Raw genomic sequence first — 20,442 nt, forward strand, 5'->3', positions numbered from 1 at the left:
GACAGCAATGAATGTCAAGCACATCCCGTTTCTGTTAGCATGACCTTGGGTCCTGGGAACTTTGACACCTTGATCTTGGAGTCGTCAGGCGTCTCTCCACATACAGCTACATATTTTATTTAATTTAAAAAAATACAGCAAATCCTTAAGTATATTTTACTTGTCTGTTAAGCCTGGTAGGAGGGGGATCCGCATCTCTTTTTCAGCTGGGTAACTGTTACAAAGGTGTGAGCTGGACTAACGTCTTGTGACTGGCACATTGTCAATGACATATTTGAATGCCTTTTGAGCTGATGAACCCCACAAATGACTCCGACTCATACTTGACATACTCATACGAGCTGGAGAAGTAGTAGTTGTGCCAGTCTTAATTAAACCAGCTCTGCATCTAAAGTCCATAGATTATTTTTCTCATTTGGTGCTGTACAACAGCATATTTGTTTTTATTTAAAGAACAACAACACAAGGTTGATTTTTTTTTTATTATTAATTCAACATGCTTATAAACAGGAATTAAGAATACCATACAAAAGAATAAATAATTGAATACACACAGAAAATGATGCAAGGAAATTAAAAACAGAACCCAGCATTGCAACACAGCATGGGAGCGGTAAGCAGCCAGCAAGCCTGCGGTGCTGAAAGACAGGCACACTGGCACTCCTGGGCTTCTGGCAGGGACGGGCATCTCCAGACGGGCCCTGGTGTTTGGAGGACAGTGGTACCGTAGCTGTGCCCACAACTCGGCACTAAATCGTAAAACGTCACAACGGGGGGCTGAAATTCTGTTCTTCTCTGCCGGGCGGGTTAAGGCATTAAAAGAAATTGAAGAGCAGTCTTTACATTTTTCACCTACAGTTTCCCTATTATACTATACAATTAGTATTTAGAATATTAACTAAACTAATACTATTGAGATAAATATTATATATATATAATTTAATCCTAGTATGACCTAATTTCAGATTTTATAGGGCTATAGTCTCCCAGGCTGATTTTTAAAATGAGCTCCTTCTTGTTCTGCATATTGAGATCTTGGATATCCCCACCTAATTAAAACGGAGCTGTAGATCAACTAGTGTCCTCCTCTCACAGTCTACCAGATCTTGTCTAGTTGTGCAGCAGATGGAAGCAGAGGGCTGTCAGAGCCAAGGTAATACAGCACAACTAAACCAAGCTGTGCCTGCTAGAACACGCTCGGATAAATAAGCTATTTTATTATACACCTTTCTGACCTGTGGAAACACAAAAAAACACAAAAGCCACTTTTGATTTGTAGCACTCTGTGCAGAGCAACAGCTTCTAGCCAAGCTGCCAAAATGAAATAAAACATTTTAAATAAAAAACTACTAGTTTAAAAATGTTTCTAGAACTCCAAAATTAAATACAATCAGATGCAAAATGTAAACATATGATTAAAAGGACAGCTACTGTGTCATGGCCTGTTTCATTTGGGAATGGAAACTAACAGTCCTGCACAATACAACACCACCTCTGTCATCAATATCATAATTGCAGAGAGGGTAGTACTTCTGCAAAAGGCAAGCTAAGAAGAGCATGGGCCACATTCTCTAAAAGACTGTACTAGTATCCACTTTAAGTCTGCAACAAAAATGACTGCTCTGCAAAATTCACGAAATGAGGTACAGAGCAGACTTAAAGAGGATACTGGTACAGATCATAAAACAATTATACAAATCTTAACTTATTATCTACACTTGTAACAACTCTATACAGTCTAAAATACTATCCATGTGGTTTATGCATTCTGATCTAGGGAATACATTCTGCATATGTAGTCAAAGCAATACTATAACTAAGTTAAACTTGCACTATAATGCACTTGGCTGGAGAACAGACAAACTGAGACTTGGCAAAACAGTGTCTCCTGCAGTACATTAGTGCTCAGACAGGAGAAGGAGAGGCACATACAAGGCCCAGGCTTGGAAAGATACTAGTTCCCGAGATTTGAAAAACACTCCTGAAATTCAGTAAGTGAACTGTGATTCAAGAGCTCACCTGCTGAACAGCTTCAGTACAAGTTCATCTCTGCTCCCTGTGGTTTGGCTATCACATAAGGCCAGTGCCTCATAATCATCTTAGACTGGGCATATACCTCGGCTCTGTGATCCTTTCTACTTACAAGTTACTCCATGAAACATACTGACATCCCTTATACTGCTGATGACTATATTAAGGTAGTAGGGCGTTACAGCAAGAAAAGATCATTTCCTGACCTTTTCCCCAGAATCACTTCTGTCTGCCAGTTTTCTTCCCACCAGAGCTATATAATCAGATGTAATTGGTTAATTGGTTTTAATTGGCTCTCTTGAGGAACTCAACCAGTTAAGACACCCACTGTGACTGAGATTTCACAAGTGGTAGGATGAGTTGGCCAGGGCTCTCAGCAATACAGTGCTCCCCGTGGTAAGGAAATCAGTCAGTCAGCACAGAACCACTGGTCTGACATGTGGTACTTGTGACGCACTGAAAGACAAGTGGCTTGAAGGTGGGCGGGTCAGGGGAGACCGACTACATGTCTTCATCCTCCCCTTTGCAGTCACGGGGTTCACAGATGTAAAAAACACACAGCTAGTAACTGGCAAGGCCACAATCAGGTCTCTATGAACTAACTGTGAAGAGAAATGTCATAGATATGTTGAGGACACACTGCATTGTTTGTGAAACAGGAAAAAGAGAGAGTAATGGTTACAATGACATGAACTGTAATCCAAGTATGGAAAACAATTCAATTAGAAAACAATTTATAACAACAATGAATGCAGAGGGTACCCTGACGACAAAGACTGAAACCCTGGCCTAAAAACTGTCAGTGCAAAGTAGAAAGAAGGCTTGATTTGCTTGTTTTGAGTGGCTGCAGCACTACACAAGACCCAGTTACACTTGAGTGAAGAATACCTCATCTAGACAGTGCATTGCTGTCAGTAACTACAGGACTTTTAAATACATGGAAAGTTTGAAATGCAACAGTTCAAAGCAGCTTGTGTTACACCCCCAAATTCACCTCTCTGGTTTGGCATTCCGTTAAAAACATTTGATCCTTTAAGATAAACTAATTTACATACGTCTTGCAGCAAGAGTGCATTTCTTTGTTCACTTTTTAAAACTGACTCAGTGTAAACATTAAACATTTTGAATAAAACTGTGAGAAGACGCCACCTGCCCACAGGGGCTCCGTGACACCCCATTTCAGAGTCAGAGCTGTGGGCTCGTTCCCCAGGAGTGGGGAGGCCCCTGTGTCGATTATGCGCTTGGAGAGGAATGGGAAGTATCTGCATTTGCTTGGCAGGACGTCTATCCCAGAGAATGCTGCTTCCTCAGGCTATCAGAGCGCTTGACCCGCTCCTCAGGGTTCTTCCTGTACAGACTCCTGCCAGAGAGAGGGGAGATCGTCACAGGGCGCTGTGGAGTCATCCGTGATCTCCATCCTGTCCACGTGTGGACCAACCACAACAAACAAAGTTTATTTGTTCATTCATAACATTCCCTCCTTTTCTGTTCTCTCACCCTACTCACTATAACCAGATCTCACTGTATTACTGCTTTACAAACTACGCAAGGAAATTCAAAATGCTGCTTGAGGCAGTGCTGGTGAACTATTCCCCTTAGGCTACAAATTCCAGTACTGTAAAAGGCATTATTAGATAGGACACTTCGTTGAGGTCCTTGTAGGCACTATGCGTGGTGAAGATACCACAGGTCGTTTTACAGAAGCAAGGCTGTTAACCCGGTATCATGGTATCATACCTGCCTGTTTTCATGAACACACACCAAAACACAGCTTTATCCTATTTGCATAAAAAGGCCCTGTCCCACTCTGTCACTCACCCCTGTCTGTGCAGGTGACCAGGAACTGGGGCATTCTGGCCCTGGTTTGGTTGAAGGACCCTAAGAAAAAAGCAGGAGGATCGATAAGAAACTGGATATAGATAGCCCAGCATTTTGATACTACAGTATATGCCACTGTTTTCGAGAGTAAACTAGCACCGATCCTACCAGGAAACTACTGCAGTTGACCAGGTTAGATAAAGCAGTCTGAAATCCAGCACCACTGGACTCACTGCACCTCACCTACAAACCAGCTAAATATGCAAAAACCATGAACGGCAGCTCTATTAATTTAATTTTCCAACAGTAAAAAATTATTAAGACAGCTTCGTTACAGTGCATGCACCTGTGAAACAAACTCATCAGTTAACCCAACTTGAATTAAACTGAAACTTAATATCAATTCCAAAGAAAAGCTACTAACCTCCATGAAACAACACTTTGTTATTTATTATCTGTACTATTAATCCAGCCCTACTGGTTACATGGATACATTGTAAGTGTAACTTTAATCGGATTAATCCATCACTGCCCAGTCCATTCAATAGACGAAGTAGCACTTTCAGTGAGCTTTATCTCACTGCTGCTGTAGTAATCATACCTGTTGGTTGGAGGGCTCTTTGGCTTCTGTTGAGTCTTCTTGTTCTGGCCCATTGTGTCACCAACTCTGATGATAAGAAAATAGTGCATTAATGCCCAAGACACCTCTATTTCTATTGTTTCTGCACATTCCTTGTTGGTTGACTCAGCAAACTTCTTCCCAGACTAATAATGAAAGGAATACATGAATTATTTCAAAACACTGGAATGGATGTCCTTACAGACTGATCCACAGACTGGTCCACTTTACAGACCTGTTATTCACATTAGTCAAAGACAAGAATGAGTGAAACATAATCATAAGACAAGATATTCATGTAAATCTAATCAGATAGTCACAGTAAGCGTTGCATTAAAAAAAAACATTGGCATTATTAAGAAAGCGAATAACAGGATGCAATATTTCTTTCCCAGTCACAATACAAATGAAGCATAGGATGCTCAGAGATCTATCTTTTTAGTGTTACTTTTTAATTTAGCTACCCTGAACTTATAAATGCAATGTCAATCAACAGCTGTCAATCTTTAATTTAACTAGAGATATTCATTAACAAAAAGGAGTTTTAAATCTCATTGGTCTTGTGAAACTGAACTAAAAGTTAGTCAAGGATATTTGTTCTCTTCTTGTCAGACCACTTTAGTAAGGCTTTGTGCTTTGGGTCATTGTCCTGGTTAAGTCCGAATTTTTGACCTAGTTTTAGCTTCTTTTGACTCAAACAGCTTTTCCTCTAGGATTCTTGAGTACTTTGCTACCTCTATTTCCCCCACAATCCTGTCAAGCATCTTTACTGAGAGTTGGGATGGTGCTGACTTAGGTGACGTGGTGTATTGGGCTTGCGCCACACATAACACTTTGCATTTAGACAAAAAAATTCAATGTTAGTCTCATCTGACCCTACAGTCTTCTGCCACATGTCTGCAGTATGTATATGAGATTTATGATGAGTCCACTTATTAACGATGGACTTCACTGTACTCAAATGGAAAAGTAACCTTCTCTTGATCCACAGCCCTCTACAACATTATCTCCGATTTGTTTTCAAAAAGCTCCTTGGCTATCGTGGACTATTTGTTGTATCATTATGTTGTGTCTTGAAATTCAGTATTTGAGGGAACCTACAGGCAGATATGCATTCAGTCTGAAGTTAAAAACACGGGAGGCCATTCAGCCCACCCAGCCTGTTTGCTAATTAGTATCTAACTGACCCCAGGATTCCATCCAGCTGTTTCTTAAAAAGAAACCAGGGTCTCGGCTTCCACAACACGGCTGGGTAGCATGTTTCATCCTCCCACAGCCCTCTGGGTAAAGAAGTTACATTACCCACTCTGATTACACACTAAACTTGAATATAAAATCCTATTTCAATGTGTCATAATGGCAAGCAACAGCAACAACATCTAGAAACTTTACAGAGGGCAAATGCTTTTTGCAAGGCATTATAGATCAATTCATCCTTGACAAGTATAGACTATTTAAAAATACAATGGTTGGTTGTCCTAATACAGTTCTAGAGCAGGCCTTAATGTGCTGTGATTCTTCAGAGTTGGGACTGGTGAAACGTTTCTTTCCCTCCAGTATCTATGCTCACCTCTGCTTCTTCCTGTCCAGGGATTTCTGGGTGGCTACTGACAACGTGACCTTCTCTCGAGGACTCTTCGCCTTTTCCTGAGGAAAATCAACAGATGTACTCAGACAACTCAAATCCACAGTCCTGCAAATAGGTGCGAGGTCAAATCTTTACAGTCCCGAAGATCTTTTACAGGATAAAATAGAATACACCCCAGAATATAAAAGCCTTTATAATAGCCTTTTCAGCACCCTTATCCAATTTCCTCCTTTACCCTTTACTTTTCTATAATTTTGGCAAATTAGTTTAAAGAATAAATGGTTTAGGTAACAGACAGCCCCCGTATCTCTATCTGCTGGTTAGGATCCCCAGAAGCCCCCTGATGCTCATACCATCTCCCTCAGCTTCCTCTCCTTGCGTAGCTGCCTGTCCTGCTGCAGTAGGCCCAGCCTCTCACTCAGTGGCATCACGAAGAAGATGTCGTGCACATCAAACAGAGCAGCCCGCAGCTAAAGGAGACAAACATAGGCACGCTGACCCTCTGGACACTACACAGCCCACACACAATCTGTCTGTAGAGAACATCTTGATTATTAAAGGTAAAACACATACACAAGGCAACTTAAGCACTGTATCTTCCCCAATCATGATGTATGGATCTACTAGATGAAAGTATAAAACACAATGTGGTCCCTGAACTACTTCTTCATCATCAGCGTAGACTTGATCAGTGCACCTAACAGAGAACTACAGTAGAGAGGAAGAAGTGAGCACAGACCAGCACTGTTCTGGTTCGTACCTGTGCGAGTACTCTCTCCTGCAGCGACATGTCCTGGGGAGAAATGGCTCCACGCTTCAGTGGCGCTTCACTCTGGAAGGTCCTGATGAACTCCTTGGTGTCCTGTAAACGCATCGCACTGTCAGGGTGCCTTTGTGTGCTTGTGTGGGGTATGTTGGGCCTGTGATGGGTTGGGGTGCCATCCAGATCAGTAACCCTTAGCCACAGGAATCACCAAGTTTCTGACAGTAAGTGGATTATTGTAAGCAATTTCTTGCTTAGTGCTGCGGATGGGCTTAGGAGAAAGTAGTGGTGTGGGAATCGGGCAATTAAGTCTAATTTCCCAGGAGCACTACTTCTGGCATAGGAGTAAGGTGTCATGTCCTGATTGGGGTATTGGTAATGGAATTACTCATAGTCGTACCTCAGAATGTGATTAAAAATTATTTTTTTACAGAAAGGAATTCATTTTAAAATCACAGTTAAAGCAGAAATCATCCACACTCTCACTGTCTGAGAGGTCGCTCAGAGGCTGCTATTATGATTAAAAAAAAAACATGCAAGGGCCGCACTGTTGTGAGAGTGAGAAGGCTTAAGCTCGGGGGTGTCGGGCTCTGACCTGGACGGTCTGCCGCAGGTGCTTGACTTTCTCTGTCTGCAGCAATCTGCGCGTCAGGAAGCCCTTGGCCACAGCGGTCAGCCTACACAGCCACTTGTGCAGCTCAGGAGGGACAGACTGGAAGACACCAGCATGTAGAAACAACATCTCATCCACGTACTCCATGAGGCCCAAACCCGCTGATGTGCAAAGTTAGCCCCAGACTCACAGGTACAACGTAAATGTCACATCGTCTCATCAGCACATGCACATTTTATTTCTTAATCCCTTCACTATCAGATTACAATGCCAAATACAGTTGAAATGTCCCATTAAAAAAAAAACATTCTATACCATGGGTATAAAATTCAGATCCTTCCAAATTAAGATCTGCATCAGTTTAATATATATTGCTACTTTGGTGTCCCCTCTGTATTGTGCTTGAATTTCTTACTTGGTATCTCTGGGAGATTTGCTTGTTTTTATGTGGCAAGTATTGTATGAACTAACAGCTCAACGGCACACACGCTGTCAGCCCATCCTACAACTCCCAGAACAGAACAGCTATAACAAAGATTAGCACCTACAACTGAGCTATTAATTCAGGGAATTTCCGCAATGTCACCAGGGACACTTTCCTTCCACTGGTGAGAGGGCAGAGACCCAGATTCGAACCTCGGACCTAATGAGACCAGCGCTCCTGAAGTAAGAGTAGAAGTGTGAAGTAGAACGTCTCTCACCTGTGCCATCCTGCCCCTGAGTTTAGTGCCCCCGCGCTGCGAGGCCCAAAGGTAGAAGGGAGGCTGTTCTGTAGGCTGGACGGCGCGAGAGCTGAGCTGCGCAGGGAACCCTAAACAGAGAGGTGACAAAAGGGCAAGCAGCTTCATGAGAAATCATTAACTTGGACTGTTAACTGTATACTGTTCATTACTTAAAAGCGTACCATAATTAATCCGACTGCTATCATTTAGTTTCTGCACACTGATGGCAATAACTCATCTTTTGTCTGCCGTTGACAGAGAAATCAGAAGAGAAAAACTGCAGACTCCTTCAGCTGACATCTCCCTAAGCAAAGGCTGACAAACCAAGTAGTATGTTTCCATACCAATGATGGCACTGCTATGATGAACAGGCCAGCAAAGAGTTAAGGTTTAGTGCTTGCAAAATATCCGGAAAACTAGTGCCACCTTCATTCATCATTCAAGGAGCAATGTGTGCCGTACCCATTCTGTGTGCAGCGTGAACAGAGGACTTCTCTCCCTGGACCAGAGTGGTGCTCGCAGGACAGCTCTCGCTGATGCCCCGCCACTCGTCTCCCTCGTCCCCTGCCTGGGCCAGATCAGACCCCTGCTCCCTCAGGCGCCTCTCCTGCTCCTCCAGCTCCTGCACACACAGACACACTGTCACCGGGGGCCGCGCTCCCTGGAGCCAAGAGGACATCCGGAAAGGAGCTAACCGGAGCCGGCTCAGCGTGCTCGTTCGTCTGCAAAACCCGGCAAAGGCCTGCGCCACGCACAGAGGTTCATTTGTGCTTCATTTAAAGACCTTTCTGAAATTACTGAAATTTGAAATATAGGTTTTCAATGTTTTCAGGATGGTTTAAAATGCGATTTGTGGCTGATAATTCAAAATTCTGTCATTCCTGGATTGGTGACCATTTAGCATTCCATCATAAGCTGCGTGTGGTCATGCGCTGTCCTTACAGCTCTCTGTGGGAGCCAGAGGAATTCAAAGGTGGCAAAGGTTTCACTGCACTCGCTCCCAAGCGTGTAAGGGGTCAGTGCACATGCGCATGAATGTCCGATCAGCCAGTGCTCCGGGAATCACAGGCACTCTCTCGTGTGAGTGTGCGTGTGGCGCAGTGAGCTGCCCGACCTGACGGAGGCGCTCCTGTTCCCTTTCTTGCTCGGCGATCAGCAGTGACAGCTGCAGGGCGTGTTCCTTCTCCAGCTTGCGCCTCATCTCCTCCAGAGCCAGGACCTGCCGCTTCACCAGCTCCTCCCCTGCAAAGCAGTGTCAGCCACACGTCAGTATAGAAGCAGGTAGCTCTCTCACGACCCCAAAGGTATCTCACACGGAAACTAGAACAGCCGCCAAGAAAACAGACTATACAGATCTAAATACTGTAGACACAGCACTGTATCGATGCAAAACACATCAGCCCTACTACTTTTAGCACTCCCATGAACTACATGAACTAATGCACACACAACACCGTTAATTACAGCCTCTTGTAAATATTGCAGATAAAGCACTGTCATCAAAGACACTGAAACACTTCTAGGTATTGTGCATAAGGTTTATATCAAATCAAACCCGAATCTTATTCCCTTCATTCCTTTCCCTGCAGTTTAACTCCAACAGAAAGTATGGCACTCAGCCACACCTCAGGCGTCGCTCAAGCCTGTTACGAAGCGAACACTGCTGTGTACCCTCAAAGCAAGTGACACAACAGAGTCATTAAAGGGAATTAGAAATGTCTATGACTGAGCTCCACGCAGAATCATACACCCCTAAGAGATGAGTGACGGTCAGAGCAGAACACCCACTGACTGTGAAACAATCCGCATATAGAAAAGAAACAGATCTATAGATGCTGAATTTACTTTTACAAGGATACATAGACTTTATCAGCATACCACGGAGAAATGGCGAAAGGTTACAGCCACAGAGTCTCTCCCCTAAGACAGCAGTGTTATTAACCCAGGTCCACTCACCCACACTGCTGCCCGGTGACTCAGGCTGACTGCCCTGCTCCTCCCCCGGCCTGGCTGGCTGGCTGGGAGTCAGCCGGCCCTCCCTGGACCCCCGAGTGCCCTCCAGCTCCAGCCTCCTCCTCACGGATCCCGCTTCGGGCGACGGGCTGCCGACGCAGGGGCGCAGCAGAACAGGCGAGGGGCTCTCCACGTCGTAAGACTGGTTGAGGGGGGCAGGTGAGCGCCGACGGGACCCCCGGCAGGGCAGACCGCCCAGAAACCCGGGAACCCTCTCCCGGGACGCTCGGAGACCGGCAGGCGAGAGGTGGCTGTCCATGGTCTGGGAGCGTCTGCGGAAGACTGGGGCCTCCCTGTCCTGGGCATCCAGGGGCGGGACAGGACTGCTGTGTCTCTTATCGAGGGTGGAGGGCTCTGCCGGACCCGGGTCCCCAGGGAACACCCTTGGCGGCGAGGTCTCCTCTCCCCGTGCGGCCTGCCGGTCCAGGCAGGGGCTGAGCTCACAGGCGCTGAGCGGGCGCGTGATGACGATGTGTCCGGCAGACAGGGGCCGTGGGCGACGCCGGTGCACCCTGGGGCTCAGGCTGGGCTCGGGGCTGGGGAGGCGGGCGTAGGAGCCCGTCAGGCTGCGGGGCAGCAAGGACAGCGAGTCGGGGCCGTCGGAGTCGGAGCCCGACGGCGGCGGGGGGGGATTGGGGCTGCAGCCGCCACTGCGGCCAGGCCCGTGGGTGGGCTCCCCTCCTGACCCCCCACTCACGCTCCCATCCCCACTCTCATTCTCCTTGTCCGACAGACTCTCGCCCAGGCACGGAGCTGCCCTGTGATTGCTGCGCGAGCCGCGCTGGCTCTGCTCCCTCTCCAGGTACTCCCTCGATTTCCTCAACAGGCTCTGCAGGTTCAGCGAGCAGCTCCTGTCCTCTGCCTCCTCCCCCTTTGGCCAAAGTGAGGCACCATTGTGCTGCAGGGGATGATGCTCTCTGGTCCTCAGGGGCGCAGCATCCCCAGCAGACACTTTCCCCTTTGGCAATCCGTTCAGGTCGGGCAGCAGGGCAAAGCCGTTCTTGGCCTCCGGTTTGAGGGAGCAGCTGCTGGAGACAGAGTCGCCCTCTTTTGGCACCTTGCGGACCTGCAGAGACACACAGAGCGTCACGCACCACAGACCCCCTGACATCTCACTGCTCCATCTACAGTGACCGAAAACCTCTACAACTAGCTTTCACTTTATGAAGTTATCGATTTAGATTTAGGGCAATGCATTTCAATGGTGTCATGCTGAATCCCTCAAGGACATAGAGACAGGAGACAGGAATGAAAAGATTCACAAAGGGTCAAATTGTACTTATACAAAAAATTCACAAGATTTTAAACAGACTCCCTTGTGATGATCTACTTCACAGAATCTGGAAGACAAAATTAATAATGATGATCCATAAAACAAATGTGGAACTCAGTCACTAATATAGTTGCACCTGTATTTCATATGTATTTGCAATCTTGCTCACTGGCACAAATCATGTAGGAATCCTTAACACATTCAGTTTCTGTTTACTGTAATATCTTCCAGAGTAATCTCGGAGAGGATTTATTAGAATCGGAAGATAAACAAAGTCATTCTGTTACAGTGGAATCTTGTTTATCCTGTTTTCTGAATGGATCAATAAAGATAAACCTGAAGAACTACATTACACAAGTGTTCCAAAGACAAAAACATTACTGATAAATATGCCTTCATCAGTTTAAATGTTTTTTTTTCCCAGGAACATTTCAGATTTAAAAAGCAAAAGCACTTAAAATTGTCACATACTGTATGGTCCAATACTCATCCATCTTCAGGGTTTTGTTAAGTAGTCCACTGACTACACTGTTTTAAGAGTTACATGATGACACTTTTAGGCAAGTTTTAAAAAGAAATCTAATTTGCAGAAGATGTACTGTAGGAATGGTACAATCATAACATCTTCAAAAGGATCATTTTTGTAACCACATGAAATGCTAAACAGAGTCATTGATTACTCAAATTCATCACCAGTTTATATAACACCCTACAATTTCTAAAGCCACAGCAATGTCAAACAGAAAAAGCAGTAGTGGCACATTCCTAAAGAGGATTAATATACATATCCACCCTAGACTACTTCGAAGCTTACACATTAATTAAGATTATCTATCCTTAAGCGTAAAAAGAATGAAAAACTATGCACCTGTAAACAGATTGCGTCATAGTTATTGACCTAGGGCTCCAAAAGGCAGTGTGTAAAGCCAGTTTGAGTCAGTCTGAAGGGGTTGTGTCTGTAATAGTCAGCAGGCTGTTCCGATGCTTGAGATCAATGCTTCTCCAGCCGTCTCCAAGCAGAAAATGTCAACAGAGACTCGAGTCCCGCTCCCAGCTGGGGAGATGGGTTGGGTTAGTGGTAAACAACAAGCTTCCTGAAGCTTTAACTCTTTCGCCAGCACAAGAAACACAATGACAAACAAGGCTGACGGTTACCAATTCACATTGCACAACCTGTGACTAAAAAAAATAAAATCACACAGGCTTCACAATTCCCCGTGGACAGATGAGCATTGGTATACAAGTCCCTCCGGATGAGTATCAGGCAGCTGGTGTGTTCATTTTATGGCAGATGGGCGAGCTTACACTTATCTTAGAGGAATATAATGTCAGAGGCTAGGACAGCACTTCACTACTTTCAACGGATTTCAAATGTCAGCAGGTTAGGGGAAGGGATTAATGATCGTTCAGTCCAGGATATAAAATCCCATGGTTCACAGTCACCAGATCGACACGCTTCCCCTGATCGCCCGCGCCGCGCCCCGTCTGGTGCCGCTCACCTGCGCGCTGTCCAGGATCTCCTGCACCCGGGACAGCAGGGAGCTCCGGCGCAGCCTCAGCCGCTGCTCCTCCAGCGCCGCGGCCCGCTGCCTGTACTGCGTCATCTCCTGCCGCCGCTCCGGGCTCAGCTGGAACACAGGTGGGGGTGGGGGGGTCAGGGAGCAGTCCGTGGCAGCGCCTCTCTGCCCGAATCCCGCCCTGCCGTTCAGAAATCCCACCTTCACGTGCTTCACCCATCTGTGCTGGTAATATGACCAGCAAACACGGTGGAGCTGGCAGACTTGCTGATGGGCAATGGCTTCAACCAATAGAGCTGTCATTTTGACCGTGCTTATGGAGGTCAACATCACGGCCTTTCTTACGGTTTGTAAGAACATTGCAGATACTGCAGCAGACCCACAGCTCTAGATTAATCTTCTATTTAAGACAAGCTCGATGTCACTTGAATAAGGAATTAACACGTGCCTCAAGGACAAAGCACCCAACGTAACGGTGAATGATACTGTAAATAACACTCTGGGATCCTGTTTGTCAGCACCCTCTAGCAATTTATGTGCCCAAGATAATAAGCACTTTCTCATTTCTGTTCATTTCCAGCTCAGAACCTGTTTAAGACAAACTAAGGAAGCATCCAGGCAAAAGTACTACGGATCAAGTCAATTAACTTATTGTTTCAGCTGTGACGTACAGTACAGAAGATAAATAGTTATTTATCACTACATACACATTTTTCCTTCTATTTATTCCAAACACTCCAAAACTCAACTCATTCAAGACACAGTGGATCACGTGTACAGTATATGTACACATGTGCTGCACTGTACTAATCTTGTTTGGATCTCACAGTATAAACCATATTTAATAGATCAATTTTTCTCATTCAGCTTACCAGCTTTAGTTTGCTTTAAACTGGTCCAAATAACATTTGTTCAGCTGCACACTCAATGAAGACTATTATACTGTTAAATATGTCCCAGAAAAAGAAAGGATCCAGGAAAACATTAATAAGAGAACAAACAAGTAATAAGATAGGGTATTCTTATAACATGTTACACTATATCAAACAATCCCTTGGATTTTCAACTTAACCATGATCTACACGTAACCAGTAAAATCCATCAGTTTGGAATTGGATTGAACAGCTAAAAAGACACTTTCGGACTATGTGCCACAGCTCAGGGTGAAAAGGGAAGATTCAAGCAACGAGCTGGGGCTGTGATTCTGAGAACTGTGCTGTGACAGACCTGAGGAAAGAGGAACTCTGCTTTATAGCTCTGCAACTTTCAGAAGTATATGGCAAATTAAATTAGCCTGCAATGTAAGGGAGCTGAATGCGATGACCACAAGCATGAGTTCTTCTAGTCACGTATTTGTGTCATTCTGTTGCTTGGTTGAGATTTTCCTGAATAAAAATCTCAGTGTTGTATCCTCATATTTCCTGCCACATCATTTTATCCTAAAAATTACATTTCTGAGCATCGCACGAAAGAAGCAAATTGACACAAACCGAGTATAAACTGTGGAGTGGGAACAATTTCTCACAGGTGTCCTCTAAAATCCACTGTGTGATTCTTTTTATTTACACCCTTGTTATGAAAATCACAATGTAAAATCAAAAAGAGAACCTCCATAACATCATCATAAACTACTCATTAATAGGTCATGCTTTTTTTCCCTTTCTATAAAAAAGCTAGGTAAATAATCAAGTCAAATGATCTCTTTGTCATATATAGCTACCCTAGGTCATTTGTTTCACCTGACCTTCTTTACAGTCTAACATTGCCAGACAAAGATAACAGTATTTCTACAAACACAGACACTCGATCAAATGCCTTAAGGAAGTACTGCATTCAGTATTGTAAACTGTATTAAACTGGACATCAAAGGCCATATAAATTAGACATTCAGCCTAGCATTTAGAAGGTTACACGTTTTCTTAAATTAATTCCTTGACTGTTACAGATGCAGCTCAGTTTGTTCATTTCCATTCTAGTTAATTTACAATAAATAACTTGACACTATCCTCAGCTCCCTCCTAGCTCCATTCTTCTCTATGAAGAAGAACTCATGATAAGCCATAAATGGGTCTGACTTGGAGGTATAGATGAACACACACCCCTTTCCAATGTCCATAGTCCACATCATTGGATAACATTGGAATGTAAGTATTTAAATGTTAGATAATTCTAGACACTATAATTACATAATTCCAAAAGAAACATACATTTTTATTCAACATCTGATCCCAAGAGTATTGTGTTCAACTGACCAATAAAGCCATAATATATAGGTTAGATCTACAGACAGAAAAGATATACTGACCTGATTCTAAACTTGATAACCATGTACAGTATATGCAGTAGATGTATTTAAGCTTAATTGCACCAAACGACTTTACTCCTCCAATAACTTATAAAAGAAAATGAATTTCTTTTAATTCACAGTTAAATAGACATGTACACCATATTCTAAAGCACTATATCACTGAGGGTTTAAGAGCACACTATTCAGCTTGTAGTGATTCTCTTAGAAATGTTTTCTCTTCTGGAAGAAACACACAGTGATCAAAAAGATCTACAATGTACAGGATAACAGATGTCAAACTAGGTGTCTATAGCTTGATGCACAAGAATATTGTTTTACAAACTTAAGTATTACATTGCAAATACAGCACTCCGAAATCTTCCAGAAATGTGGTTTGTGTATCCTGTCCCACGGTATAAGCAATCCTTCTAACAGTGTAAATTACCTCCTGTACTCTTCCCGCTTCCAGAAAGCAAATCACAGTTTAATCTGAGCCAGCGTCCTGTAATTCTTCCGTTCCTTTTGGATGCTGACGCCGGTGACAGAAACGAGCCCTCCCGTCTCCGAGTGCAAATGTTTAAGCACATGGAGCATACGCTATTACTACTACTGTAAACAGCAACCACCCCCAGCGTATTCCCCTTGGTTACCATGCACATTGAAATCCAAACACAGTCGCAGGCCACACGCTGATGTGACCAGAGACTGCAGCCAGATCATTCCAGCTACAATTACTTAGTGACATCAACAATAACACAGAAAAAAAAACGCCGCTTGACTGAGCGGCCCTGCTCCTTAGACCACATTGTAGCAATACTCTACTGACGTTTTACAACAGCCAGTCATCCGCTATAGAACCTAAAAGCAATCTGGAATGGGCAGCTCTGTCTAATCAAATAAAACAGCAAGGACACCTCACAGACATTTGTTCAGAAGATGCGTTATGCTTTATTGATAAAAATCCCTGCTAGAAATAAACACAAACTGAAAAGCTGAAGGCCAAGATACTTTAAGGAGCATTTTCAGGACATTAGCAGCAGTTTTCCAGCCTGGCCATCACACCTTACATCACTTTCTGTCTAGGTTTCTTCAATATACTACATCCTTCAGCAAAATATATTGTTCAGTCTAAATATTTTTTAAAGCTTTGATTGGCTGCATCGCAGATCGGAGCAACCAGCTGTAGACGTAGACGAGACTTAGTCTGGATTTATGTTATGTACTGGGCATGCTGGTCACCCAGGCAGGTGCTGTACGCCAATGATGGATGAAGTGGGTCCCCTTTTATGTGCAAAAAAGCTTGGGATCCTTAAGGGTGAAAAGAGTCTGACATAAGCAAGGAATTATTACGATGGTGACTAGGCTAGCGTCTCTGCATTCTACTGATTGCAACTGTGTGGAACAAACCACCAAGCAATGGGGTCGAAGCGGATCCCTAAGAGAACAGGCTGGATGTGTTTCTGGAACCACCAGCAACCCAGTAAATAAGACAGATGTCTTTATATGTGACATTTTGCTTTCCCTACCAGAGGTGACAGTACTGGCATTCCATGGAACTGGATGATGGAGAGCTCCCCCTGCTGGTGGGTGGCCACGCCGTGGGTCTGCCCCTGCGCCTGCAGGTGTGCCAAGCTGCGTGTGCAGAAGTCCTCGTAGTTCTCCATCCCCGCGCAGGCAAACTGCAGAGACGCAACACAGGGGACAGCCATGTTCATTCTCTCCTGACAGCACAGCAAAGCACAGCAAAGCAAGCACCAGGCTGTAGTGCTTCATATGTCTTTCACTGGACAAGAATGCCAAGCTGCAGAGGCCCAGGAACAAACATGACACCCGCTGCAGAGCACCGGCATTCATTTTGCGTAACAAAAGTTGCAGGCAGCTTCATCAGAACAAAAACTGCAACGAAGAAACAAAAAAGAAAACATTTTTAAAGTCACCTATCTACATATGACCATTTACCAAATGTAAGGGCACAAACTTGAAATTTCCTTTACCTAAGATTGTCTTTGTAGCCACAAACTTCTAAATAGACAAAATGCACACTGAAAGGGAGTCTGATTCGTTACCCAGTAACAAGCTCCTGACTTGACTGTAACACAGCCCCTGAACAAGGCTGGATTCCCAGCAAACTCCTTTTCCCAGGGAGAATGAAGTCATCGCTCGTGGCAGTGTCTGCAGGGAACAGCCAATGCGAACAGCAGCTTCACAAAGCAGCCCCACCTTCTCAACTGACCCCCCTTTCAAAGACACCAGGCGGTCATTTTCCTTTCAGTCAGAAGTGCAAGAGCAGGGGGTCCATCCACGGCCACCTCCGACAGGCCAACGAAGAAAACCTCGCTAAAACATTTAATACACCCGTTACCATTCTGCACACAACCATACAGACTAATAATATGGCAACTTATCCAACCACCCATCTTCTAACTACTTCTTCCAAATTCCCAGCAAGCAACGGGCGCAAGTCAGGGGACGCGCTGGACAGGGCGGCAGGCCATCGCAGGACAGACAGTCACACCAGGACCCGCTGCGTCACAGAAGCCAGTTATCCTATCAGCACGTCTTTGGACAGCGGGAGGAAACCAGAGCTCCCAGGGGACACCCACATGGACATGGGGAGAACATGCAAACTCCACACAGACAGCGCCCCCGGGGCAGGAATTGAACCCAGGCCTCCGGAGCTGCGAGGCAGCAATGCTGACCGCTATGTATGGCAAAAAATCTATATAAACGTCTGCATGAAGAGCAAGTGGTGCTAATACCTTCTCCAAGGTGAACTCAAATTTAAAAAAAAATCTTTAAAAAAAAACATTTCGCGTGGTCCTCGTAGTCAGCCAGAGTCTGTAGACTTATTTGGTCATAAATGAGAGGGTATTTATCCTTCAAATGGGAAAAGTTTCCAATAACTGTTGTCATTCCCAAGGAGCTGTGATGAATTAGACAGGTAAAATCTGATTATACAGTAGGTATCTTTAAACGGATACATCTGTAAACAGTTCACATGCCTCTAAGAAAAGTACAGGTACAGTACATACAGTACATATTTTAGCTTTTTTTTAAAAAAAGAGTAGGGTAGAGATTAAGGTGGTAAATAATAGGTACTAACAGTAAAGTAGTCAAATTAACACTGATTTCCTCTGTCAAACGTTTTTCAAGCCTTTTGAATCAAATTAAATGTTCTACCTACCAATCTTTACCTCAGAAAAACCCAGCCAAGATAGGAAGGTAATGAGTAAAATACGATCACGGGCCAACTCTTCAGAGGAACAAGTATTTTCAAACCAAAGGCTGTGAGTAAATGAATGTACTCATTAAGAAAACGACTAATTATTATTGCAAAAAACTATTTATTAGGTACACAGATTATATTTGCCTGACCATTGCAATTTCTCTGACACAACCCAGACTCACGCTATAACCTTTCACTCCAAATTAATTAACAAATTTATGGGGGCAAACCTGTGGTTTAGTGCATTTCTTTTTTTATTTACTGTGTAGCAACCCATGTTTCCTCTTCTGACTTGTTAAAACAAAACACAGTTTTCCAGAAATGTCTCCTGGACCATAATGCCCCAGCAGTTCCGACTCCTAACGCGTTTCCACCCGCAACGGCTGAGCTCGTTAAATACAGTCTTTCTCCTATCCTGCTGTATTCTTCCGTGCCTTTTAAGATAAACGATAAATGAAAAACAACTTTATACTGTCATAAAATATCCGAGGGCTTTTTAAACTGTATACTAAATCGTATAAATACGGTAATAACCATTCTCCGCATAAAACCGTACTGGAATCGCAAAATTTATCATTTTTTCGCCACTGTACGAAATGCTGTACACGTGAAGAGTCTAGGATTATCAAAGACTGAAAACTATCTTATAACGAAATAAGTGGTGCTGTTAACCAACGGCAACCAGCCCAGCTATAAACACCCCGCTATAATGAACTTGCTGTAATGATTGTGACAGTTCATCATGAGAAAGCCCCCTCCTTACCTCACGTCCAAATGACACGCAAAACGAAGAAACGGGCCTACTTTTCCTTAAATTTCACAGAAATGCCGTCGGTGAGATCGTAAATCGGTTATACTACGTGTGCACGAATACGGTGGTTTCGTCAACATGGTTATTTTTGTCGGTTTCTAGCATAAAACACCAACGCCCGCCTCTCCCTAGCAGCCGCCATCTTCCGGCGGCAACAGCGCCTCCTAGCAACCCCTAAGCCCCGCCCACTGCCGGGAGGCCGTGAAAAGCCGACTCACTGTGTAAAGGGCAACAGCAGATGCACCGACATCCCCTCTTCACACGTCCACTGAGCACCAGAGGAACTTTTAACACTTGGTACAGTTCTGTGTGAATCTGTTAGGTTTATGAGGCAGGGGACAATCTTTCTCCGGCAGCTGCACCGTCATTTTATCGAACAAATATCCACCCACTTTCTTATCCTTATGTATTCAAGGTAGCACCAGTCCATTGTAGGGCAGACCTGTAGACACCCACACCTGGGCCAACTTTCCCAAAAGTTAATTAACCTGCCAGTGGCTCTGGGCTGAGGGAGGCAACCAGAGCACCTAAAGGAAACCCAGGTGAACACAGGCAGAACATACAAACTCCACACAGACAGCATCCCAGGTCTGGCATTGGACCCAAGGCACATTAGCACATCCATTTTCAAGCCTTTTTCAGATAGTTTTTCCCCTTAGCTTTTCAGCACTTAAACATGAGCCACCTTTGAGGATAAAACATTTACAACCATCTTCACATCCCTCACCCACAGCAAACATCAGGCACAACAAGCAAATCCACCTCCATCATTTAAATCATTCTCAGAGGCCTCGCTTCAGAACTGCTCTCTGCTGGGAGGTGAAGGATGAGCACGTCCCTCGTGCGAAAAGCAACTGCAAGTAAAACACACACATGCACAGCCATCACGGATTGAAGTCTTACTTTATTAAGTGGGCTGCTTTTCTGACACCCCCAAACAACAGAGCTTTACAAAGAAGCTCTGGACAGCCTTTACAATGCAGTCTACTTTTAGAGAGTTGACAACTCTCAACAGCGGTTAACAATTGTAGTCCACTGCAACAAGCCCCAGCTCCTGGTAGGCAGCTCAAAGGGTCCAAACGCTTTCAAAACTCACAAGCAGCTCTCAGGCAGAACAGCTGAGGAGACTCCTAACACAAATACACACACTCTGCCACTCCC

General features: G+C 44.4%; 2 protein-coding genes across 6 annotated transcripts in view; one reads left to right on the forward strand and one right to left on the reverse strand.

Annotated features, from left to right (window-relative positions):
• The window catches only part of LOC148645296 (uncharacterized), a 123,846-nt gene that overhangs the window by 56,997 nt on the left and 46,407 nt on the right, over positions 1 to 20,442 (forward strand). The window lies entirely within an intron of this gene.
• Positions 469 to 19,456, reverse strand: ccp110 (centriolar coiled-coil protein 110). 5 transcript variants are annotated; one of them, XM_088612384.1, is made up of 16 exons: positions 19,234 to 19,456; positions 18,429 to 18,529; positions 18,004 to 18,167; positions 16,771 to 16,923; positions 12,940 to 13,068; positions 10,111 to 11,233; positions 9,269 to 9,396; positions 8,617 to 8,776; positions 8,134 to 8,243; positions 7,415 to 7,531; positions 6,817 to 6,918; positions 6,410 to 6,526; positions 6,039 to 6,115; positions 4,451 to 4,516; positions 3,850 to 3,909; positions 469 to 3,391 (listed from the first exon to the last, which is right to left on the reverse strand). In XM_088612384.1, exons 4-16 carry the CDS (start codon positions 16,906 to 16,908, stop codon positions 3,316 to 3,318), a joined length of 2,403 nt encoding a protein of 800 aa, XP_088468510.1. In that variant the 5' UTR covers positions 16,909 to 16,923; positions 18,004 to 18,167; positions 18,429 to 18,529; positions 19,234 to 19,456; the 3' UTR covers positions 469 to 3,315. The 5 variants fall into 5 exon arrangements, with proteins under 5 accessions (XP_088468510.1, XP_088468509.1, XP_088468508.1 ...); XM_088612383.1 differs by lacking the exon at positions 18,004 to 18,167; XM_088612382.1 differs by lacking the exons at positions 18,004 to 18,167; positions 18,429 to 18,529.

This window comes from Lepisosteus platostomus, chromosome 19 (assembly GCF_059453375.1).
Source record: "Lepisosteus platostomus isolate fLepPlt1 chromosome 19, fLepPlt1.hap1, whole genome shotgun sequence".
In the NCBI taxonomy this organism is placed as follows: domain Eukaryota; kingdom Metazoa; phylum Chordata; class Actinopteri; order Semionotiformes; family Lepisosteidae; genus Lepisosteus; species Lepisosteus platostomus.

What these genes read in the sequence shown, in the direction of transcription:
- ccp110 (XM_088612382.1), bottom strand. Translation starts at nt 16,908, where the DNA reads ATGGAGAACTACGAGGACTTCTGCACACGCAGCTTGGCACACCTGCAG. An exon ending in AACAGGAGCGCCTCCGTCAG is followed by an intron (nt 8,777 to 9,268) that starts GTCGGGCAGCTC and finishes CTGTGTGTGCAG; the next exon opens with GAGCTGGAGGAGCAGGAGAG. An exon ending in TCAGGGGCAGGATGGCACAG is followed by an intron (nt 7,532 to 8,133) that starts GTGAGAGACGTT and finishes GGTGTCTTCCAG; the next exon opens with TCTGTCCCTCCTGAGCTGCA.